Source organism: Centropristis striata, chromosome 8 (genome assembly GCF_030273125.1).
Source record: "Centropristis striata isolate RG_2023a ecotype Rhode Island chromosome 8, C.striata_1.0, whole genome shotgun sequence".
NCBI lineage: Eukaryota > Metazoa > Chordata > Actinopteri > Perciformes > Serranidae > Centropristis > Centropristis striata.
The window spans coordinates 11,739,371-11,765,359 of record NC_081524.1 but is presented as its reverse complement, the minus strand read 5'-3'; the positions used below and the strand labels follow the sequence as shown (position 1 = coordinate 11,765,359).

At 41.4% G+C, this 25,989-nt stretch overlaps 1 protein-coding gene across 1 annotated transcript; it reads left to right on the top strand.

Moving 5' to 3' along the window:
* Positions 1-1,311: 1,311 nt before the first annotated feature.
* On the top strand, positions 1,312-25,135 carry LOC131976834 (potassium/sodium hyperpolarization-activated cyclic nucleotide-gated channel 2-like). The gene is made up of 9 exons (XM_059340008.1): positions 1,312-3,468; positions 13,001-13,207; positions 14,397-14,610; positions 15,926-16,087; positions 17,128-17,346; positions 17,981-18,127; positions 18,240-18,480; positions 18,585-18,749; positions 19,080-25,135. The coding sequence occupies exons 1-9, from the start codon at positions 2,771-2,773 to the stop codon at positions 21,512-21,514; spliced, it is 4,488 nt and encodes a 1,495-aa protein (XP_059195991.1). The 5' UTR covers positions 1,312-2,770; the 3' UTR covers positions 21,515-25,135.
* The last annotated feature ends 854 nt before the right edge of the window (positions 25,136-25,989 follow it).

Sequence of the window (25,989 nt, the reverse complement as noted above, 5' to 3'; positions counted from 1 at the left end):
CGCAGCAATTTGACCTTGTAGCAAGCATTTGATGCTTTTTTCAACTGTAAAATAGAGCTGTCATATAGATTTAGTGAAGTAAACAGTGCAATATTTGGCTCTGAAATGTATAGAGCAGTAGGAGTATGAAGTAGCCTGGTATAGAATATACATTTTCAGGTGAAGCACTAATACCTTAGCATTGTAAGTAAGTAAGTAAGTAGAAGTCGATTTTCTTGACTGGATTTTTGACTATGCAGTTTTCTGCTCTCAGCAGTTTAAACATTACTAATTATGTATATACAGGAAACCTGGTTGGTATTTGTACTCTTTTCGAATTATCTACTGTTGCATATCAGCTCTCTCTCTCTCAGTAATTCTGAGAAGTCTATACTAAGTCAAGAATACATCTAAAACCAATGATTCAGTACTTTACAGCTTTACTGAAGTGTAAGAGTACTACACTCAATAAGCATTTGTTAGTACAACATAGCCTAAAATGCATTTATTCTATACTTAAGTCAAGTGGTGGAAGAAGTATTCAGATCCCTTACTTAAATAAAAGTAGGCTACTCATACCACACTGCAGAATTACTCCACAACAAGTAAAAGACCTGCGTTCACAACATAGTAAGTAAAAGTACAAAAGTATCAAAAATCAAAATGTATTTAAAGTATCGATAGGAAAAGTACTCCTTATGTATAGGTAATGTCTTCACTCAGATTGTTATATATATATTCTAAATATGTTATTGGATTATTATTTTTGACGCATTTATGTAAGCAACATTTGTCGTACGGTTTATTTTATAAACATGCATAATAATTTGAAATTGATCTGATTTTGAAAGTAATTTTGAAAGTAGCTAAATGTAGTGGAATAAAAAGTACAATATTTGCCTCTAAAATGTGGAGTAGCCTCTAAAATGTGGAGTAGATGTATAAAGTAGATGTATAAAGTTACAATTAATTAATTAATTACAATTAATAAAGTTTTCCTTTATTTTTTGTAGGCCTATGTATTATTGTTATTTTATTTTTTACCCCAGAAGCAGCCTTTAAAAGGGATTAACTTCTATCATCTTCACTTTGGACTTGACAGCTTGTTATTAATGCATTTTTTTCTTCTCGTGTCTTTTCATTCAGTTTTTGTGTGACTTGTCACCATTGTTAAAACGTTGCTCTTCTCCCGGGGTTTAAATAAAGTTTCACCATCACGCGCTCCCTAGTTGTATTGGTGAGGGAGAGGATGACGCGCGACCTGTTACCTGCGATGGATGGATGCGTGCGTCTTACGCCGGCCGGGCACGCGGCCTTGAGGGGACGGATGATGGGGATGCGGATGCCATAGCAACAGGCCGATTAGATCCAGACCTTTATATTCACATTTATTTATTTAATATGTCATTTGCATGCGATGCGCGCCTGTGTGGACGTGCCGGATCGACCTCTGGGTATTGAGTCAGAGTGAGAAGTGAATTCAGCTTCTGAACGGAGGAGCAGCCTCCTATACCGCTCAACAAGTTGTTTTAATTTCAAGGAGGCTTTTTGAATTCACCACAGCGCACTGTTTTACCCTGGTGAGGCTAATTCTACTGAAATATAGAGCCTTTTTATTTTTTATCTTTCCTCGGTGCCATAAAGGAGGAAAGGACATCCGTTTCCCTAGTCTGGACACAATGACATTGAAAGTCGGCAGAAGTGGGAATAGATGGTAGCAGCAGCAGCAGCTGATGAAAGAAATGAAGATTTCGGGCGTCAGACTGTGAACACCTGACCAGGTTAATTCCGGCTTCAGTTTTTAGAAAGCAGTCCAGCTGTAGAGCCGGTTGTGTCTCTTCTCTCCGGCTGTCTGAGCGCTTCTGACACGGGCAGGCAACATTTCGGCGCGCCTTCCATCATGAGTGTTTTTCCACTCGGATACTGAAAATGACAACGTGTCGCGGATTCCGTGAAATCATGGGCTAGATTTGGGATCATTTGACTTGTTTTCGCCGTCTTGTTTGTCTTGTTTTCCTCTGTGCGTGTTTCTGGTGTGCGTGTCAGAATGAATCAGCGCGCCTTGGAGTCTGAGCGCCTGTGTGTGCCTATAATGTGCGTCCCATATGTCCATTAACAACCCATCCCTCCTGACAGAGGATCAAGTGTCCTTGTCATTCATCCGCGGATGAATGTTCCCCTTTCTGCCACCTCAAATCATCTCTTACATAATGATAGGCTATTTGTATGAAAATAGCCAAATTGGGTGATCAGCCTGGATGTATAGGCGACACAGACAGGGCACCGACGGCCAATGAGCGGCGACCTCCGTTATCTACAAAAGACCGGGAATCCGGTGCCAATATGACCGGCGTCGGAGCTTTGAGGGCGGCTGTGGAGAGGAGAGGGAGGGCCTCGGGGGGAGAGAAACGTTTCAAGGACGAGGAAGGAGGACTGATTCAGAAACATCTGTAAGGACAAAAGAGACTGTGTGAGAAAAGAGGGAAAGTGTGGCTGCTGGCGTCACATGCACTGGCAGGGTGAAGGATTTAATGTCTGGATGGGGCTGTTTCCAAGGGCACTGAGGTAAGCATGGCCACAGCGGCGGAGAGAGGGCGGAGGTGTGATCTGCCCGCTCCAGGAGAATGACTGGAGGCACAGAGACTACTTTTCTTTAGCTTCTGCAATTTAATATTCACATTGACATTTATACTGTAGCCTATAAATATAGATAGGTGGACTACATTGTAGAGTCGTTTTCCTGAGGGTTACAGGTTATATTCACCCTCCTCCTCCTCCTCCCCGAGTTGGGATGGATGGAGTGGCTGGAGGTGTGGGTACCCCCAGTAGCGCCGGGGGGTCTGGGGGTGACAGCCTCCCCAGACGTAACGGGGGGGACTCGAAGCGGCGCAGTAAGGGCAGCCTGCCCTCTCCGGGTTACAGGCTGTCCCAGGCCTCGCTGGAAGGGGAGAGGGGCTCCTTCGGGGCGGACAGCACCTCCTCGGGTGGCCGCGGCCGTCGCCTCTCCATCATGAGTTCCTCCACAAGGGACGGCCTCCCCTTCCGCACAGCAGGCACCCCGACCACTCCGGTGCCCCTGCCGCCCCCGCCCTCCTCCTCCTCCGCCACGACCCATCCTCCTCCGCGCTCAGTGGGCTTTGCAGCGACCCGCGCCGCCCTGCCCTCCACCTCCTCCACAGGAACCGGAGTGATGGTGGTGGCCACCGGCCCGGAGACCACCACCACCACGGCGTGCAACACCACAGCAGCAGGCAGCCCCGAGATGATGGGTCTGTCTGGACTGGGTATGTTCGGCATGGGGCTGGACGGGGAGGACTACAGCACCTCCAACCAGAGCACCTTCATCCAGAGGCAGTTTGGAGCCATGCTCCAGCCGGGGGTCAACAAGTTCAGCCTGCGCATGTTTGGATCCCACAAGGCTGTGGCACTGGAGCAGGAGAGACTGAAATCAGCAGGGTCGTGGATCATACACCCATACAGTGACTTCAGGTATGGAGTCTCTCACACACACACACACACACACACACACACACACACACACACACACACAGCTACACTGATGTTGGTTTGCACAATGAAATGCCACTTGTAGAACATAAAAGTTCATTTGCTTGAAATGTGGATCAAAGCTGAAGGTGTTCTCACTTTAGGGAGCACACTTGAAGCATAATGATAGACACTTAAGTAGAGGGAGGAAGAGGAAAAGAGAAGCTCATCATACATTCAGCAGCCTCTTCAGTTGTGAACTGGGTGGGGAAACTGGGAGGAGGACAACCAGGAGGTAAAGAAACATGAAGGATGCTGAATGTATATTGATAGAGACACACAGTGTATAGGAATTGATGTGAGCAGAGGCACAAGATGCAATGGGAGAGTCTCTGGAGGAATCAGTGTAGAGGCAGAGGCTGTATTAAAGGTTAAAAGTGAGAATGAGAAAGAGGAGTGGATGTAAAGTCCTTGGGGGCACGATGAAGCCAGGGAGAGGTGTTTATAGAAAGGGAAGTGTGCAGGAGACAAGGCCTCCAGTGTAGACATCAAGCAGTAAAGGCAGGTCTCCATTTGTAAACTGGTGACAGAATAAATGCTCCACACACTGTAGACTGCTGTTTCCACAAGAAATGGCTTCACAGTCAGTAGCAGATAAAGGTGAGAAGATGCAAATTAGGAGGACAGATTTAGCCAAGATGGCTGATCAGGCTGAGAGATGCTTTCCATGTCAATTAGGTGAAATGTTAAGTATGTTTTAATTTGAACAGTGGATGAACCCAGCACAGCTCGCCCTGCTGGTGACTCCATGGAAGGAACAATTAGTACGAGAATCAATAACTCATGAGGTGAAAATGATTATTGAGGATGTGAGGTTTTGGTTTCCTTCAGTGAAAGTCTCCTCCTGTAAGATAAAGCTGAACATGGTGGTGTTGTAAATCTCTTAGGGTTTTTTCCAATGGAGTAGAGTGTGGCAGGTGAATGTTGTGACTGCCTGTTTGGGCTGCTGGATTATGTCAAAAATTGTAATAACGTTTATTTTGGTCAGTATTGGGATTTAACACAATTACTTATTGACTCTGCTGACAACATGCATTCATTAAACTCTTAGTAAAATACTTTCTTGAACTTTGGATATAATTCAACTGAAGAACAAAAACTTAATACATGTAAAAATGTAGATAAATCAATAAAGTAAATAATATGAAAGTAATGAATAATATAAAAACGTGCATATTTAAATGAATAATAAAAAAAACCCCAACTAAACATGTGTTTAACATTTTGGTCAACTATATTCACCATATTCCAAACATCATGCATTTAACTTTAAAAAGTATTTATAATGGTGGAAAAATATGTGCACATATTTCAATTCATAGTATGACTATAATAAACAAGTAAACAGATATTCAACATTTGGGTAAACTATATAAAACATATTCCCATCAGTAATTCAGCAAAAACGGCACCACTGTAAAGAAAGCATAGTCGTGAAATGGAATGCAAATTAATAGTTTTATCTCCATTTTCTTGTTTTGATAATCGAAGTAGGCCTGGACAACGTATCAATATATCAATATTGTGACATGAGACTAGATAATCTATACTTTTGAATATTATAAGTGCTGGTTTTAAAGGCTGAATTTCAGTAAAGTGATGCTATTTTCTCAACTTACGAAACTGTTTTGGTCGTTCTATTTTTTGCCTATACCCCTCTTAGACATTATATCTGCATCATTCATGTGTATGTATCAAAGACATTAAAATGTCATTGTGTAAGTATTTTTTTTTTACATCAATAGTAAACCCAACAATATTGTCATAATATAGTTATGGAGTTTGGAAAAAAAAAAAGATTTTCTTCATATCGCCCAGCCCTAGTTGGAAGCTAAAATTGTAAATCAAAATAAAATACAGATAATCGCTCTGCAGCACTGTCAGCCAATAGCCATAAATATACAAGGCCAAATTTTTTGGCCAATTCGATCATGGTCAGAGTATTGAACAGATTTTAATCAGCCCTTACTATCCCATAAGTTTAGGTGCACAAGGGGCAACTCTACCCTCAAGTAGGCAGGGCAGGTATTTATCAGCTAATTGAATCGGCTGCTATAAGAACGTTTATGGTTTGTTGGCGCCCTCTAGTGGCTATAGTAATCATGAACAATGCAAATGCGGAAGTGAAGTTGCAGAGTGTAACTTAATTTATAACTCTTTTATAATGCCTAACCAGGACATGTTTAGGCCTAACCTCATAGAAGCAGTTTTGTAGCCTAAACATACTGAGGCTTGTTTCAGTGCCCGAACCTAACAAAAATGAAACCGCAATGTAACAACAACAGTGAGTCACCACTGAATGGGCTGATAATGAGCTACTGTACCTACAAGAAGGTGGAGCAGGCTCCAACCTGACTTGGGATGATAAGCATTAATCAACGATTATTCAAAGTGTAATAGCGTTCTGGTCTGGGTTTTTTTTTCCAGACTGATATGGCGAGCATCCATAGACATGCTGGTCACTGGCCTTTAGAGAATTTGCATAAATACACTCCTAAAATGTGCAGGTGGACAGCAGAGGGAGGGACAGCATTCATAATCTCCAGACAGGCTGCAGCAACAATGGATGACTTGATCCCCAAGGCTCCTGGCCCACTTTTGTCTCATCAGCCACACACACACACACACACACACACACACTCACACACTCACACTTGAGTCGGTCTGACTCGTTTTGTATTGCCCGTCAATTTTATGATCACTCACAAGTGCTGCTTATGAGTCTGCTCGCAGCAGATACTGTGAATGAGGTCAGTGAGGAACGAAAGGAAAGATAGATGAAGGAGTGTGGATGGATGGATGGATGGATGGATGGATGGATAGGTGGATGGGTGGATGAATGCCCCTGCTGCATATATTGATATTCATGCAAGATACCTTAAGATGTTAATAGTCCTAATTAACCTGGCGGAGAATCACAATTGAATTTTGATCCATTATGTATGACTTCCTAAATTATGCAAGTTGAGTATGCATTATGCATAATTCAGGCATCTAACTTTTCCGTTAAGTACCTGTAGTCTGGAGGCGACATCTGGAGAGGAACTTTGTGAGGCCGGATCGAGAGAGAAGGAAAGACAGATTACCTGTAAAGCCCCTTTATTGTGTTTTGTCCCGGTATTGACCTTGAACACCAGAGCCTCTCTGTGTGTGTGTGTGTGTGTGTGTGTGTGTGTGTGTGTGTGTGTGCAGTAATATGTATGCCGGTGTGTGTGGTCTGCCATTATTGAGTGTGCTGATAAGCTCTCACGCTTTTCACCTCATTAAGAAAAGATGTCTTGCTGCTGCACCTATAAGAATACATAACGAGAAAGAGAGAGAGCACAGAAAGAGAGGAAAGAGGCTGACAGACAGTTTTGCTGTCACCAGAGATGCGTCGTGTAGAGACGGGGTTGGTGGCATTGCACATATAGTAAACAGGATTTATTATGTAATGGGTGGTTGCTGTTGTGCTTGTTTGTCTGTTGGTCTGGCAGGATGATGGGTGGAAACTTGCTCAGAAGTGACATCTGGCCAACTGCAAGCAGGGAGCCAATCACAAGGCTGCTCAGGAGACACTTGGCCTCAATTACAGTAGAATTAGTGTTTGGTTTGACAACAGCTGAGCAGGTAGATGCAGGTCAGTTCTCCTCCAGCACCTGTTCATGTTCAAGATGGAATACTGATGAGGCCTCGCAGAGCAGCCTTGATTGCATTTGCAATTCCTATCTGTGTGCATGTGCATGAGAGAGACTGTGTGTGTGTGTGTGTGTGTGTGTGTGTGTGTGTGTGTGTGTGTGTGTGTGTGTATAGTTCATGACAGTGCACGTATATAAAGTACACACAGGGAATGAACCCGTGTTGCATCAGTTCACCGCCTTGTCAGGTATTTAGCCAACATGACAAACCTTCACATCATTCTTTGTTTGGATCTGACATCTTCTTTTGTCTGTTTGTTTGTTCTCACATCTCAGTGACAACAGAAGAATCTAAAACGCAGAGGCTCATTAATGTGCAGCGACATGTACGATGTCATCTAGTATGTTATTCAGCCATCTAAATTATTATTGCTGCATGCCTCTGAGGTTAGATTAACCCTCATTTGAATAATAGTTAATGATATGCATGTGATATGCATTTATAGACAGAGAGACATCATAAATAGGTGTAAATAATGAAAAGATAGTCAAGTTTAGAGTGGAAAAACTTTAATGATATGGCTGAAATATAGTGATTTTTTTTTTTAATGAAATGAAAATAGACCATTTCAATGTGTATTTTGCACCAATTTTACACAGATATGACTATGCAAAGATACACAAGGATTCTTGAATAATGGCTTTGTTAAAAAATATTTTAAATTATCACACATTACTATACATTCAATGTATTACTTTTTTTTTACCAATGCTAAAAATAAATAAATAAATTAATTAAATATATATCAGTAAATAAAGATAACTAAATGAATACAAATTAGAATAAATACAAATAAAATAAATATATTAAATATATATCAGTAAATAAAGATAAATGAATTAATAAAAATTTAATTAAGAATGAATAAAAAATATAATAAATAGCTAACACCATTTCTAAATCACCCCAAACATTGTTTTGATATTGGATATATATGCCGATGCCGATAGATACCGACATGTCTGTGATAATTGGACAATCAATAAATTATTGGGGCTCTAATTATAGGTAAAATGGCTTCATTTATTGGATAAAGTTACCTTTTTCAAAGAGTGAAACCATCAGTACTTTTTGTTGGTATTTTAGATTCAGAAGATATTTCAGCTCCTCTGTATAAACAGATATCTGCATGCATAAATGCAGACATATTTTTTTAAAAAGCTTATAAAAAGTTCAATGTTGTCAGATGATGGCTGATGGGTTCTAAAATTGCATTTCAGGCCAATGTGTTCAGCTCTTTTGCTCTCCAAACAGACTGTTAGCCTGCAGGCAACCAAGGCCTGCTCAAACATATTTGGCCAATACAAACAGACTCCAAATGAAACCGGAACACTTCTAATACTAAAATCTTGTCCTGCTGCCTCCAAATTCTGCATTCATATGCAGATTAATGAGTTAATTAAACATTAATCTAAAAGTCCAGTGTTCAAGTTGAGATATTCAAATTGCTTGTTTTGTCCCAGCAACAATCCAAAACCAAAACATAACTAATACGATTATGAAAATAGTCACCAATTAATTTTCTGTTAATTGACTAATTACTTAAAAATATTTCAGTTCTGGTGCAAAAATGTCATTGTTTTGCCTCCAGAGAAGCTGTCACTTCATGTCCTCCATCACAATATAATGTACTACTGCACACTGTAAAACCCACTTGTTGTTTCAACTTAAATATTTGAGTGTCAATGCTGCGAAATAATTTTATGTCAACACAACAAAGGCAAAGGAGTTACCTCAAAAGAATCTTGCTATTTGAGTCAATATTTTAGGTTAAAATGACTTTTTGCACAAATCTTGTTGTATTGAAAAGGAAAATTTTGTTGTAATAACAAAAAAACAACGTTGGGTTTTACAGTGTAGTACAGGATTTTCAATAGTGTGTTGTTTATGAATAGCACTGACAGAGATACACAAGCAGCGTACGATGATGTGATTTACCAAATTGTTCCCTGTAATGAGGGTTAACAAAGCGTGTCCTCAAGGTCAGGAATAAAATCTGCAGTCCCGTCACAACAGCAGCTACAGACGCGATGTGTCTGTGTTGCTGTACATAATCCCTGCATTTATTGCCACTGATGATGAAGTGATACATCTGTCTGTATAAGTGACTGTGTGTGTGGTGTGTGTGTGTGTGTGTGTGTGTGTGTGTGTGTGTGTGTGCGTGTGTGTGTGTGTGTGTGTGTGTGTGTGTGTGTGTGTGTGTGTGTGTGTGTGTGTGTGGCAGAGTGATGACTCATACTTAATCTTCATCAGTCTAGCGGCAGCGTCACACCATGAGGTTGTGTTACTAAATTAGAGCTCAATAGCGATCGACCACAGAGCTTGAGTGTACTTTCTCGCAGAAAGAGAGCGAGTGTGTAGAGGAAGAGAGAGGATTCAAAAAGACGCCAGTCACTGATATGGGTTTAGGTGATGGATGAAGGGATTAGGTGGAAAAAAAACAGGAAGATGACAGGCATCATCTCCAGCTGATTGAATCGCCTCTTCTGTCATACTTTAATCACTAGCAGTATTTTTATGAGAGGGCTACGTCATCCAGTTATACCCTCCAGCTACAAATACAGATTGATGAAGCCTCCCAAGGTTACTGATTATTTGCATCTCTTTGTCCTTCTCTCACTGTCTCTCTTTCTCAATTCCTCTCTGCTTTATTGGCATGAGATAAAGGATGTAAGTTATGTCGCCAAAGCATTTGGAAAGAATACAATTATCTTAAGGGAACATGTACCACTCCTGCATTTGGAGGAATTTATACCTCTTAGTGTCTTGGATGATCCCCAACTTGTTATACTCACAGTCTGACTCAGAGGAATGTAACAAAGGGGAGACTATATATAGAAACATTTTAACATAAGAATACATATATATAAGGAAATTAGATATAAAAGGATTAACTGGGAAAAAGGTGGTGCTGGGGGAAGTGGAAGAGAAATGGGCACTACACCTGTTTTACACAGAGAGGAAGGTTTACTCTTCAAACAGAGGAGTAAAAGATATAATGTCTTCTGTCCTATGAAATAACCCTCTTGTCCATATGCATTATGGGATTTGTAGGATCCAGTGTCTTCTTACCATGAGTCATATGATACTGTAATGGTGCACGATTTCTTACCAAGTCAATGCAAAGACATGAGTAAATGGGCCACTTCTAATACAAAGTTTCATATATTGCTTGCTGAGCAGGGTCCAACATCATAAATAGTGTGTTAGTTAAGGTAGCTCTAAACTACTTGTCAAATCTAACATGAAAGTATAAGACCTTTTGTATGATTGTCAAAATGCATTTATTGTCTCCTCGTACCAATGTATGTAAAGAGGCTTGTGGGAACCCAGAGAGCCCATTTTCATTCAGATAGCATGACATCAGAGGACCGCTTTGAATATAACCATATCAAATTGGAAAAAAAGCCTAACTTTTGCAGCTTTATTTCAGCAAAATACGTTTTTTCAAAATAAAAGCCCCACAAAGTTGCTGTATCTCAGTAGGTTTGTACAATAAAAAGCCTGAGAGCTAACAGCAACCCCAGGCAGTTCTCTTTTTCAAAATAAAAGCCCCACAAATGAACTATATTTTAGTAATTTTGGGGCACCTTTAAATGGTTTTAGAGCAGCAAGTAAGGTCAGTCCAGCAGGGCCGTCCCGGTTATTGTTTCCATTAGATATGTATTTGATTTTTAGATTTGTTTTTTTGCATAGAGATAGACAAAAGAAAAGTAAAATAAATAGTGGGTATTGCCATGATGAATAACAGTAAAAGACATAAGGAAAACAGATGAGTGACAAAATGAGTGAAATAACAATAGTTTTAAAGCAGTGACACTTCTGGACATTTATAATCCACCTGGACAAGATCCATAGTATATGGAAAATATGTTGTCAATACTAGTTACAGAGTCAAAGGGAGTCCTTATCATGGGAGGAGACTTTAATATGGTTATGAATGCAAAAGACACAAAAAGTAAAGAAACATCAATCAGAAAATTCAGCGTCAGTGTTAAGAAAGCAGAGATAGAAATAGGATTAGCAGACATTTGGTGAATGAATCTGTAAAACTGACGCAATAAATCTGTGAACTCTCTGCAATTATATTTACAACAGGACTAGAAGCAGAAAAAGGGAAAACATGATGCAAATTAAATAAGTAATTGCTTGAAGATAAGCGATTTAGAGATAAAGTTCAACAAGCAATAGAAAATGATCTCCAAAGTAATGACAATGGAGAAGTTACACCTGTTGTACTATTGGAAGCAGTTAAAGCAATTATACGTGTAGAGATAATTTACAATTATACGTATACACAATTATACGTGTAGAAAAGCTACAAAAGATGCACGAAAAGACAGGAGATTAAAACATTGCTATATACCATCAGTCTTCCACAGTATACTATTTCAATATAGTATTGTTCCTATATTTAAACTTATGCAATATTTTGTGTCTGCATGCTTTTCTTTTATACATTTTGCAGTAGCATTGTTGGAGAAAACCTGAAAACAAGAATTTAATTGCCATCATAACAAGCAGCAACAATACCTGCATAGTAAATGTTTTGACCATTTAAAAGTGATATAAAGAAGACAGTTATTTACCCTCCCACGATCATCCTCTTCTTGAACAATGTCTCCCCACTGACTGGGCCATCTTACTTGCCCAAAAAAGTGTTTGAAAAACAATTTATACAGACCTGATGAATAATTTACTCTGCATCCAGAACTTCTACTGTTTGAGCATGATCAACATGATGCCTGGTGTTATCCAGATTTTTTCAGTTACAGATGTTGCAGATATGCAGCATCTATATTTTCTTGCAACAAAAAGTGGGAGCTGTTTCCACTTTTAGCTTCGCCCAAATGACGACAGGCAGAAATATCTGCAACACATTAAAATGAAAATCAAAGAGAAACAACGTGCAGACGGGTCAATGCAGTAAAGACACCACCACACACACTTCTAGAGGAGTCATAAGGGATAATTCAGAGGGATTATTTTGTATGAGTACACACCCTGCATATAATACCTTTTGAGCAAATCTCACAAAACAGTCTGAAGTAAAAGCTACATCACACAGTTATGCTCAATTTACTAAACACAACTGAGCTGTATTTTTGTTGGAGGATTTGTTGATTGTAATTTACATGTCTGAATCCAACTTGCTTTTTCAATGTGAGTGAATCAAATAAATACAACTTAAATTATTTAACTTCGGATCAGAAACAGGGAGGAATAACACAAACACAACATTCTGTGATGTTTTTGCCAGAAATCCTGTCAAAGTATAAGGACTTACATCAGCAAGCAAACAGTAAATTTTCACCATTTTTGATTGAGAGACAACCAGCAGTTCAGATCCAAAGTTTCTAGGTTGACAGATTTATGGATGTGTGACAGAGGACTGACTCAGATCTTACATCACTTCCTGCAGACTTTGTGCGATGCAACCCTTGTCAGTAAACGTAGATTTCTAAGAACATTTCCTCCCTTTTGCACCAAAATATATGAGATGTTGGACTTTTCAATGTTTCTGCCAATTAAACTTATCAAATAGACATAAAAATATGTATAAGTTCTAATACTTTTCTGTTTTCCAATATCTTTCTGGAGCTGTTTCACCACCACCCACAACGTACTGAAAAATATCCAGCAGCGAACAGCTCCTCTCTTTCCTTTGTGCATTGTATTGCTGATGACTTTTTCGGTGTGAACACAAGAAAAACAACTATGTTTAGATTTACAGTAAAACCTTACAGAAACAGAACACATTAAGCACAGTTGAACAACACTGTCTTTCTCTGTGTAGATTCTACTGGGACCTGTTGATGTTAATGTTGATGATGGGGAACTTAATCATCCTGCCAGTGGGCATCACCTTCTTTAGAGAAGAGAACACTCCCTCGTGGATCATCTTCAACGTGGTCTCTGATACTCTCTTCATGGTCGACTTGGTTCTCAACTTCAGGACCGGTATCATCAAGGAGGACAACACTGAGATACTGCTGGACCCCAGGTCAGGCAACATATTTGGGCCATTGATTATGTGTACGCGTCAAGGTTATAATAGTTCTGGATTTTTCATTAGTTTTAGTTTTAATTTCGTTGTGAATTTTTGTTTTCAAATTCAGTTAGTTTTAGTTAGTTTTAAGAGTGAGTTTTCTAGTTTTAGTTTAGTTTTTATTTTTTGAAAATGCTTAGTTTTAGTTTAGTTTTTATTAGTTTTAGTGTTAGTTTTAGTTTTTTTGTAATGGGCTATGTGTTGGGTGCGAGATTCAAAGTGGTCATAATAAATTTTGCCTTTATTTCCTTTGGTTTATCCATCTCAGCCCCAATAAGGTTATTAACTGTTTTGAATTTTGGTTGGAGTGTAGACATCCAAGTCTCAGTAAACATATTCACCATGTGTTGCATGTTCAAATAGAAACACTGAATTAAGAATGAAAAAGTTGACAAAAACGAAAACTAAGGACATTTCCACTATAATTTTAGTTAGTTTTAGTTAGTTTTGTAACCACGCAATACAGTTTCAGTTAGTTATCGTTTTTTTAAAAACTCTATTTTTAAATTTCAGTTAACGAAAATGTTTTTTCAATTCTAGTTTTCGTTATTTCGTTAGTTTTCGTTAACTATAATGACCTTGGTACGCGTATGAGATCACTACAACACCTCCACATAGGGGTAGATGTTTGAGGGGGACACAGATGGATTTGCTTCCATGGTTCCAATCTGCCATAAAACAGGAAATAAACAGGAAGTACCATGACATTTTTACCATAAATTGATCCACTAAAGGCACCAAGTAGTTCTTAAAATTCACCAGGGTGCAGGAAATTAAAAAAGTGTTTGTAGTTCTAAATTTCTTTGGGGGAGACCCCTCAGAATCCCGACTCAATAAGTGTCCGTCCAAATGTTTGAAAAAGACAAAAATAAAAAAACAACTTGTCCCTTGAGCAGCTCTGTCGCCGCTATTAATTAAAATTTGCTCTTCTGGCCATCTGCTGGGTTTGTGTTGAAACAATCCATGTGTGAGATGTGAAAAGGTGACGTGCAGCCGGTGGCAGAGCTTTGTAAGTGTTCCAATGGTGTTCCTGTTGAATATTGATAAGAATCGCTTCATGCCAGCCAAATGCTGGAATCACATCCACAAAGCTTGACTGCCAAATTACAAATGTCACTGGTCCTTCCATCCTACTCTAACTCAGGGCGATCCGCCAGAACTACCTGAAGAGCTGGTTCCTCGTGGACTTTGTGTCGTCCATCCCAGTGGACTATATTTTCTTGATGGTGGACAGTCTCGACTCTGAGGTCTACAGGACGGCCAGGGCGCTGCGAATCGTCCGCTTCACTAAAATCCTGAGCCTGCTTCGACTGCTCCGCCTGTCCAGGCTCATCCGCTACATCCACCAGTGGGAGGAGGTGAGAAATAATAAGTAGTTCAAAACTCATATACACATGCAAATTTCTTGGGCAGCCTCTGGCAAAGAGTTCAGAGAATCTGGCTTCCAACTGTACGGTTTGAATCCCAGGACTCACAGGTTAAGGACTGAAGTGGCCTTGAGCACACACATTTCACTAAATCAGACACATTTTTTAGCCTCACTTGTCCCATATAACTATTTTTGTCTTTTTTTTAGGGGGGGCAGGGGCTCTTTAGGGGGAGATAGCAGATCAATAGTAGATGCCACATAGAAGCTGTGTACATTATCTGAAAGCTGGGAAACTGAAGATTGATTTGAAACTCAGCACTCGTGTCAAGTTTTCATAAATCTGTAATAAGATTACATTTTGGTTAGGTGCCTATTCAAATGTTGAGAGTTTAAAGTTATAGGGACATAGCATATTATGATATGAGTACATGAAGACCATTTTCATGCTCAATTACATATTATAATTTGTTTAAAAAAATGGAACTGAACAGTTTTTTACCACTTGGAAATGTATAAAAATGCATGAAAAATACCAAAATACCACATTAGACACCTTTAGAGACACCATAGATATCCATGCTATGATTTGGTATCAAACTTTTGACATCTAGGAAATTTCTTTCAGAATTTAATTTTTCAGTGTGTGGATGGCAAGCACTTCTATTCTAGAAACTGCTGAGAAACCCTCTTCTTGTCAATATACAGAGGAAAAAACATATATTCCCTGAATGCTCTAGGTCTATAGAGTGTGGTTGTAAAGTTTAATGTGGCTGTAATTATCCTAAAGGTCACAACGTTTACATTTTATACAGTGAGATCAAGCCTCAAAAAATGCTCTCCATGCACTACATGAAAATAGCTACTTTGAGTGTCAGCTTATCAGTCATATCCAATTTATGCAAGACTCCAAGACTGTTTAGGGACACCAGTATGCAGAAATATTCAAGTATCATATCAAGAAGTATTCAAGAAAAGATACAAACATGTTTTGTAAAGGGGAAACTTGTGGGTACCCAAAGAACCCATTTTCATTTGAATATCTTGAGGTCAGATATGGCCATGTCAGTTTATCCCTCGCCAAAATGCAGCATAACTTTGACAGAAAATCAGCCAAGGATGCCGGCGCCTGTGTGAAGTTGAAAATGTTACTTACTGTGCAGTGGAGTTGGAAGAAAAGTCTTCAACAAAATAAATTTTGAACATTTTGAAATAAGAAGTCTCACCTGCCCTGCATCTTTCTTTTTATTAATCCCACTTGCATCCTTCTTTCCCTCCTCCCCCTCCTTCCCTCTGTTCCTCCTCAGATCTTTCATATGACCTATGACCTTGCCAGTGCCATGGTAAGGATAGTTAATCTGATCGGTATGATGCTGCTGCTGTGCCACTGGGACGGCTGTCTCCAGTTCCTGGTCCCCATGCTGCAGGACTTCCCTCCTGACTGCTGGGTTTCCAAGAACCTGATGGTGGTGAGTCACTAACCAGAGTCTGCATGTACATGAGTGTGTTTTTTTGATATGCTTCAGGGAATTATTGTATTGTGCAGAGAACAAACATGTGACATGACGTTGATTTTGAGTTGAGTGAAACACACAAAGCGCTATCTAAGCTTGTTTGAACAGTGTGCACAATATTTGTTTCAGATTAATGCAAATCACAGATTCAGAAAGCCTCGGTCTCTGGTTATCTGTGTGTGTGCAGAGTGAGGCTGTTTATCAGATTTGACATTGTTTGCTTCCTATCTGTGTTAATTGGCTCATGCAGCGACATGTCCACTTGGAATAAGATCGACTATCATCATCATCACGTAAATAAAAAAGATTTTCCAATTAAAATCCTCAGTAGAGATCAGGTGGAGGTGTTAACGCACGCAAACAGCCGGAGGCACGGGGGACGTGCTGGAGGTTTCGTCCCCGTGCATGAAGGCGTGCGGACATGGACGCCCATGAATGCACACAGATACACACAGATACACAGCTGTATGAATAGCTGACTCATGTCTCAGCAGTTGCCTGGGTTTCTGTTGCTAAGCAGGCTGATGCTGGGATTTTCCCCAGAGAAAGTCCCCGCATCCGTTAGACCATTAACATCTTAGTATAATTGGACTAAAACAGAAGGGCGTGCACGCGCACGCGCACACACACACACACACACACACACACACACACACACACACACACACACACAGGCTGCTCTTTTTTTATTTATAGTCTTTAGACATTTATTTAATAATGCAGGATGGCTGCCTTTTTATTGTGTGTGGTTTTACGTTCTGCAGCCGCTCTGTTTGAAGCAAAGTGGGTTTTGACAGTTAAATTGCTCTGCTGTTACATGTTATGATCTCGTCTATATTTTCTGAAGTGGTGTGGCTGAGCGCCTTTGAGGGGAAAAAGCTCCTGTAACCCGACTAAAATAAGAACGATTCAGTAGTGTGGCGCTTTGATAATTAACACTTGAAACTTTATTTTCACTCCTCCTGTCACCCTCTCTGTCTGCCTCCCACACACAGAATGACACATGGGGCGTGCAGTACTCCTATGCTCTGTTCAAAGCCATGAGCCACATGTTGTGCATCGGGTACGGTGCCCAGGCTCCAGAGGGGATGACTGATGTGTGGCTCACAATGCTCAGCATGATCGTAGGGGCCACCTGCTATGCCATGTTCATCGGACATGCCACCGCTCTCATCCAATCACTGGACTCCTCACGACGACAGTACCAGGAAAAGGTGAAATATGACGGTCATCCATCTGTTACTGCATCCATCTGTCCTGCTTCACTTTGATAGTTTAACCATTAAACAGGATTCAATCAATGAAGCTTTGGGTTGTTTTTCCATTCATTCATTAATCTTTTACTCTCTAAAATGTTGGTAAAAAAAGTCACAAAACATCACTTTTTTCCAGCAAATCATTCAAACCCCAACATGCTCAATTTAAAAGGTTATGAAAAAAAGACTATCTTTATACTTGGACTTGGACTAGACCAGTGAATTTTTGGCATTTTTGCTTTATGAATGACTGACACCACAATCAAAATTATCAAAATTGTTAATAATGTTCTGTCAGAAGACAAATCTAGTGGTTTCCAACCTTGGGGACAGGATTCTTCAAGTTTTCGCAAAGCCACAAAGTTTAAGACGAAATGTCTTAATTTACAGTTCAGACAGAGTGTCTATAATATGTGGAGTTGTGAATGGGACGTCGTTTTTGATGGAACCATCAGATTTAAGGGGACACATGGCAAAATCTCGGGTAACCAGAAAAAATAATGGAACTAAGAGTTCTTATGCTCTTCTAAAGTGTTCTTAAGTGAATGTGTTTGTGTGCAGATCCCTGACCTGTGTTTGTGTGTTATTGCAGTACAAGCAGGTGGAGCAGTACATGTCGTTCCATAAGCTTCCTGCAGATGTTCGGCAAAAGATCCACGAGTACTACGAGCATCGATTCCAGGGGAAAATGTTTGACGAAGAGAACATCCTGGGAGAACTCAGTGAACCACTTAAAGAAGTAATACATTCACAGACACCCACATATCTACACATGCAAACCACAAACGCTGTCCTCTAGCAAATCTTTCTTCCTTCCCTTCTCTCTTTCCCTCCTCTTCCTCTTTGTCTAGGAGATAGTCAGCTTTAACTGTCGCAGCCTGGTGGCTAACATGCCACTGTTCGCCAATGCCGATCCTAACTTTGTGACTGCCGTGCTGACCAAGCTCCGCTTTGAAGTGTTCCAGCCTTCAGACTTCATCATCCGCGAAGGCACAGTTGGAAGGAAGATGTACTTCATCCAGCATGGACGAGTCAGTGTGCTGACCCGCGGCAACAAGGAAACCAAGCTGAGCGATGGGTCTTACTTTGGAGGTGAAAACATGCAGAGTGTTCTAGACAGTTTAAGATGAAGGTGATACTGGTCCATGTGTATGCATAATACTGCATGTATTCTCACAGCCTATTCTCTTTTCCAGAGATCTGTTTGTTGACTCGAGGACGGAGGACAGCCAGCGTCCGTGCAGATACATATTGTCGTCTGTACTCTCTCAGTGTGGACAGCTTTAACGAGGTTCTGGAGGAACATCCGATGATGCGGCGTGCCTTCGAAACTGTTGCTGTTGACCGATTGGACCGTATCGGTAAAGTTTGGCTCTCTGATTGGTTCATACATTTCTCTGATCATCTTATCTATGCAATGACCTGCTGCTTCCAATCTAGCTGTTTAATTCTGCACTGACCTTGCCAATTTTTGGATTAATCCATCTAATTCTGCAAAATTTCCTCAGCTGAAACATCAGAACTCTTCATTGAATAATAAATTGATGTTCTCAGTAAAGAACAGAAAAAACTTGAAGCTAAAACCTCAGATGTTTGCTATGTTATGTTAAAAAGTTATCTCTTTCTTTCACATCTTCCAATTCTGGGACTTAATATTTTAAAAAAACTTATAATGAATTTCTCTTTTACAGGCAGGAAGAACTCTATACTCCTGCGGAAGTCATCCCAGGTTGGTTCTCTGGGGGGCAGTATAGGTCGTGGTGGAGGTCGGGGTGGAGGGGGTCCAGGAGCTGGCGGAGGCCTGGCAGCAGGTGGTCTGGGTTCCTGTGACAGCATGCTGGTGCAACAGATCGTCAAACATGACAGCATGCCGGCCATGCAGGACGCCATCGCGGCCGCTGCTGCAGGCAGAAGCGGAGTCATGGGAGGAAGTGGGACAGTGTCTCCTCGGCCACGCCCGGTCATCTGGGCACCGCTGGTTCACGCCCCCCTGCAGACTGCTGCTGCCACCAGTAATGTAGCTATTGCTCTCATGCACCAGCAACAGCAACAGCAGCAGCAGCTGCAGCAGCTGCAGCAGCAGCATGCACTTGGAGGTGCTTTCTTCCTGCCCTCCCCTCTTATCTCTCCCTCTCCGTCCTCCTCTTTCCCTCTGTCTCCCCCTCGTCCTCCTGTGTTACAACCTCTCCGCCCCTCTGTGAGTTCTCTCATCGGGATGATGACAATGGGAGGGATGGGAGGGATACCGGGTATACCAGGGATGCCAGGGATGCCAGGGATGCCAGGGATGGGTGGTTTGTCTCCAAGAGGATTTCCTGCCTCTCCCTCCACCATGGGCCCTCCTGGTGGGTTGACATCACCCCCTGTCGCTAAAACTCCACCCATACCAGCCTCCTCTGTCCCAACTTCTGTCCAACAACAAGGAAGGACTCTCCATTACAGCCTCCGTCTCCAGGCTGATCACCCCTCCATGATGGCTGGATCAATAGGAACCCAGACAGGTGCAGGACCACCAACTCCACTCCTTCATAAAATACCTGCCACCAACCCCCCTCCTGCTGGTGGTGCCCCATCAGATGGCAACACATCTGTGATGGGCCAGCAGGGAGCAAAAGAGGCACTGTTACGTTATGGAGGAAGCAGCACTCAGGGTCTGCCAGCACTGGGCAGACTCACCCAGGAGGCCAGACTGCTGTCGGCCTCGCAGCCCACTCTGCCTCACCGCTCCTGGGCTGGAGTGCAACCTCACCCGCCTCTCCACAGGAAGGCCTCTGGTGGTAACTTGCTGGCGGCTCCTTTCCTGGCAGGTCAGTTAGCCAGGGGAAGCAGTGCGGGCATGCTGACCTCTAACATTCCAGTACAGCTGTTGACAAGTATACCGTTCAATGCACAAGCACAAGCCACAGTTCCTATTCAGCCTGGATTAGCGCCAAATTTGCCCCCACAATCTGCCCCTCACCCTGCATCTGTACCTACAGCCGTACCCATGCCTTCTGCTGCTACTATGCCATCTTCTTCCCCTCCAAAGCAGACACCACTTTCCTCTGCTGCCCCTTCACCTGCACCCACCCCCTCGCCTCCTACACCTATTCTACCCCAGACACCTCGTCCCAAACTAATCCCAATGACCCCCTCTCGCTCCTCCTCTCCTCCTCCCTGTTCCACCCCTCCTCCAGCAGGAACAAACCCGCTCTTGCTCTCATCAACTCCTCGTCCCAAACCGATTGCTCCACCCTCTCCGCGATCTTCCTCTCCCTCTCCCTCCTCCACACCACCTCCATCTTCTGTTTCTACCCCTGTTCCAATACCTCAAACTTATGGGCCCAAGACATCTTTTACCTCCTCTTCTCCCCCTTCCTCCTCTATCCCACCACGTCCCCAGAGCCCCAGAGCCAAGGTGTCCAATACACCTCCTTCTGCTTCACCGCTGTCTGGCCTCAGTCCCACCCCAACCCCAATCCCTTCTCCGATACCCACTCCCACTCAGACTTCCCGCACCCGCACTCTTTCACAATCCCTGACACCTACCCCTACACCTTCCCCCCTTCCCATTCCTGTTACTTCTGTCCCCCATGTAAGTAAATCCCAGAGTCCAACCCCTTGTCTCCAGCCCTCCGTCTCCAGCTCAGCCAGAGCCCCCACCTTGTGCCAGATCCCCAAACAGTCCCCAACCCAAACACCAGCTACTACTAGCTCTCCAAGTAGAATAACTTTCTCAGTCCATCCCGTGAAGCAAACTCCGGTTCTTAGTCCAAGCCCCATTCCAAGCTCCAGTCATTCCACCAAACCAACCCCAGCAACAACCTCATCCTCAACAACTTTATCCCCAAAGCCTTTTACTACCACCTCTCCTTCCACCACCTCTTCTAGTATCCAATCTGCCTCTCCTCAATCCCTAAAGCAAATGCCAACCACCACAGCTGCCCCTACCCACTCAACAAAACTCAATACATCCGCCACCCCTGCCCAGACCTCTCAGGCATCCACCACTACTCCCACCCAGTCAGCACATGCAGCCACCCCTGCCAACACCACCTCCCCTAAAGATGGGAAAAAAGACCCTCAGCTGCCCGTCACCAGAAAAGACTCAGAGGGACTAAGACACAAACTGCCCGCCAACATGTAAGAAGTTCTAATACAATGTTGGACTTGTGTTGTGGCCGGTGCTGATTGGCAGAGCCATGGATATACAGAGTTGTGTCCAAGTTGGCACCATCCAACGATGTCGTGTGGACAGGTACATCTTGTTTGCATTCACTCTAGGATGTGATTGTCTTAGAACATCAGGTGTTCGTGTGACTCTCAACCAAGCCATCGATCAAGGAAAAAGACTTCAAGAGTGTGTTGAGTGGTTGGTGTGTTGATGCGTGCAGGCAATGGTAGAGTCCAAATGTATACATACATATCTGTGTTAGTGATTGTTGGAGCAAGCAGGGGAGCTGAAGAGGAAACACATTAAAATGGAATGGAAGCAATAGCTGAGAAAAAAAGTCTCGATTTTCTTGACAATGGAAACAGCAATACATGTGAAACATTTGCGGCTCTCATAATGTGACAGGAAATTACCTTGACTGATAATAATAAATGCGAGAAAATAATAATCTTGCTGCTGTTGGGAAGAAAGTCTCAGTTTCAATTGCAGGCACTAGAGCAGACCAAAGAAATAGAATAAGACTAGAACGGATATAATTCCCATTACAATCAACATAGCAGGATAGTTAGCACATCAGACATTTTATTGCCTACTGCTACCAAAATAATCTGTTGTAACAGATTCATTTCTTTGTAAACTTTTGTATAAACCAACTTGCACCAAATTGCTGACTCACTGTGAGGTTTTGCAATAACTACCAAACGAGCAGCAGAGTGCGAAGCATGGAGAACTTGCTGCTAAATGAGTCAAATTTTAATTTAACTAAATGACTCATCCACACACTCTTGTCACAGCATAGGAAAGCACATTGCCATGTTAAGATGAGTGACAACTTTGTTCGGCTCAATTTCTGTAACCAATGGAACATTAAAGCATGGTTTGATTAGCAAGCTACCTAGCAATCATCCCTTAATGTAACTGTATCCCAAATCGGACACCGTTTGCCTATGATTCTATCAAAACTTAACATTGACTACTAATATAAATGATCATGTTATGCTTCCAATTAATTAAATGGTGTGAAACTAAAGTCTAACTTCTTATCTTTTGAACCGTATATTGTTTTAACCATCTGCGTTAGGCTTGGGTTTACCAGAGTCGGCAAAAGGACACTAACGCCGGTGAATTAGCCGTGCGCTAACTGTATCCCAAATCGAACACTTGGATTTCCTCGCTGTAAAACAGTGGGGGCTGCTGAGTTTTTGGGGGGAAACTGAATGTTTCTTGGTAAGCCAAATAAATAACACTGTTATCAACACACCCGGACCACACTCCTGTCCTTCACAATAAAATACAGTACAGTAAAAATACAGATGTACTCTTAAGATCGTTGCCTGAGTGTCGCCCAGGCGTTCTTACTGCTTTCTCTCATCAGAGTTACTTTCGAGTATTGTGATTAGACATGTTAATCTCCATGTAAATAAATGAAATTTCACACGTAGATTGTTAAATATATATAAATCAATTACACCTACACTGGTGGTGGCGATCTTATTGGAAATAAACCCTGAAATACCGGAAAGTGCGGCATTGCAGATGTGTCCGATTTGGGATACAGTCTCTATAGTTAGAGGCTTCACTGGTTACAGAAAATGAGTCGTATTCCAAGCTAGTGGCCAACCACAGTCGTTCTGCCACATTTTCTGCTTCTACTAGACTACTATGCTAGGAGGAGAGCAGAGGGTACTTCAGCATCAGCTAGCTAATTTGTCATCCATCCTTACCCTCACCTGCCAACACTCTTAACGGCCCAAGTCTGACTCAATGGATCGTTTTTGTAGGGGTATCATTGCTGCATCCACGGCAATTGTACGATTGTGATTGGTTTAAAGAAACACAAACAAGCCAGAGTGTTTTTTATCGTATAGCAGAGTGCTAATAGTGGCTGTGGAGGTTGGCCTAGCTATGTGACAACTAACAACAATCGTCATTCTGTCATGTGCCTGCCAAACGACCATGGCCAAACGTGCAGTGTTGTTCCAGTCTTATTCTATTTCTCTTGAGCAGACACTTTTCGGTTTCCAGCTCCAACTCCCTCTTGCCTCCCATTCTGCACCAAAGTGTAATATTTTCTCATCAGAATAATAATAACAATAAGATTATAGCATTTAATAATCACTGTAAAGTCGACGCTCATATGAATTTGAATAATTAGGAGCAGTCCTCTGGTAGTTTTGTTGTCCCAGGTGTGTGGTGTTTAGTTTTTTGAACAAGACAAAACATTTTAACCTACCTGTTCACTCTGACGACTTCTGTAAATTGTGTTTTTTTTGTGTGACAGATAATACTGCTCCTTCGTGCACCGTGGCTCACTTGGTTTTTGTTCCGGTCGGCTCCCTGTACTGTAAATACGTGCCTCTCTGTGGGTCTGTTGTAAGCTTCCTCACTCCTCAGCCTCTCTGTCTTTCATCTCTTCTCTGTCTCGCCGCCTTTCATCTGATTTCACAGCCCCGGTTGCTAACTGCTTCGACAGACTATCTCTCTTGTTTCTCTCAGTTTGCCCGACACTTTGCTCTGTGCGGCCATCAGCCTCATGTTCAAATGGCTCTTCCTTCTGTCGCCCTGCGACATTGTTTCAGCGCCATTTCCAGTGATGTTTGATGTTTTGTGTGGGTAGCAACAAGACATTTCTGTCTTAACCCCTGATACCATGTTGCCTAGAATATATATTAAAGGACCAAATGTTTTATTTTTTATTTATCACAGCTTTAGCTTTCGAACAGAAAAGAAATAGCTAATAATGCTGTCATGACAATGATTTTGAGTGTGGTGTTGAAGGTGATGATTGGGATGAAGATTTTCTTGAAGGTGTATATCTGGATGTAAGAATAAAGCAGATTTAGATATCATCTTGTTGAATGTGTTAAGGAATGAGTTTATTTGTGTGGTTCTCTCCTGCATGTTTATTTAAAATATTGTTGCATTAGTCACAGGCAGGATGTATGAAAGTATTAACAACATAGAAAATATTGATCTAAAATTGAATTTTATTGATTTGGAAATGTATTTCATTTTAAATGTTGTTGCTTTTGGTTTAGTTTGTTCAATGACCTTCATTAACATTTTAAAGATTTAAAACCTGAGCAATCACTACAAGCTGTTAATGTTAAATAAATAACGGGGTTCAGAAGGTTTATGGATTATCAAGAGGCTAATAATATATACCACGTGTATGTTTTTTTAGTATAGATTGTAAACTCCCTGCAGGCTGTGAAAACCCTCAAATTCACAGAAAAGGAGAAACAAGAATATGACCTGAGTGTCCTCAGTGGTGGATCTGGCCCTGGCTGTGAGCACCAGAAACACAATTTAATTCCCCTCCATTGTACTGGAGAGACAGAAATATTATAGACGGATATTTTAAACCCTTTAGGCAAATAAAGCCCAAACTATCTGCATGGCTGGAAACCACCATGCAGCTGTAAAAGAAGTATTCAGATCATTTGGAAACCACCACTGCTTTACAAATGTGTATGCAAATAAATGTTGTTGCTATATACTAGATCATTTCACCTCTTTGGCCCTGACCATGTTGTACATATAGAGGATGAATATTTGGTGGATCTGCTGCCTGAATTGTGACAAGGGCCCAACTACACACTCCTTTAATGTAAAGTTAGAAATGTTGGCATCCTTTGGGTAAAAATGCTTAAAAAACAATGCTTTTATAAGCTTAATATGAAAGGTTTTAAATCCTAATGTTATTAATTGTGGCTGTTAAACAAATGTAGTGGAGTTTAAAAAGACAAAACGACAACAATAGTTTATGATTTTAAAGAGGATAGTTCTGTTTTTATTTTCTCATCTCCATTTACGAAAAATGGGAAAATAAAGTTTTTCCAGGTGAGTATAACATTAAAAAGAAAGAAAATTAAATAATTCATCTGGAAGAACTTTTTTCCACCTGTTTCACCGATGAGAAAAAAAAAAAAGGTTAAAAAGATTACCCTGGCAAAACCTCTGTTTTTTCCCCAGATCGTCTTAAGACTCAGAAAAAGAAAGACCAGAATTCTTTGGTTCCCACTTAATTCACAGGCGTTACGTAACATCTTCCTCTGAATTGTAATGAAGTAGAATTTTAAAGTAGCATTACATGAAGAACTCTAACCCTAATACTAAAATGTACTTCAAAAATCATCTGGAAAACACTTCTTGTCTAATTGTTTACTTTCCACTCCTGCCACTGTGGGTTGAGGTTTGTTGTTTCTGTAATTTGAGCGATCTGATCCTTTAATTTGTAAATTAGTGAGCAGCTCTTGAGGCTTGACTTGAACATGACCCCAGTTATTCAGACTTGGACTTGTTGGTGATCTTGGAGGATTTTGGACTCAATGAGTTTATTGACTCCAGCTCAACACTGCTGTTTGGTGAAATAACTTCTGTATGAGTACTACTGCTTGAATGGTTAAGAAGTGTTCGCTCAGTCCCAGCTCTGCTGCTTCTCCTGG

Bases quoted from the DNA above. Each gene is read 5' to 3' on its own strand.
- LOC131976834 (XM_059340008.1), top strand. From the start codon at position 2,771: ATGGATGGAGTGGCTGGAGGTGTGGGTACCCCCAGTAGCGCCGGGGGG. The intron at 13,208-14,396 runs GTCAGGCAACAT...ACTCTAACTCAG, and splicing joins GAGATACTGCTGGACCCCAG to GGCGATCCGCCAGAACTACC. The intron at 18,750-19,079 runs GTAAAGTTTGGC...TCTCTTTTACAG, and splicing joins TGACCGATTGGACCGTATCG to GCAGGAAGAACTCTATACTC.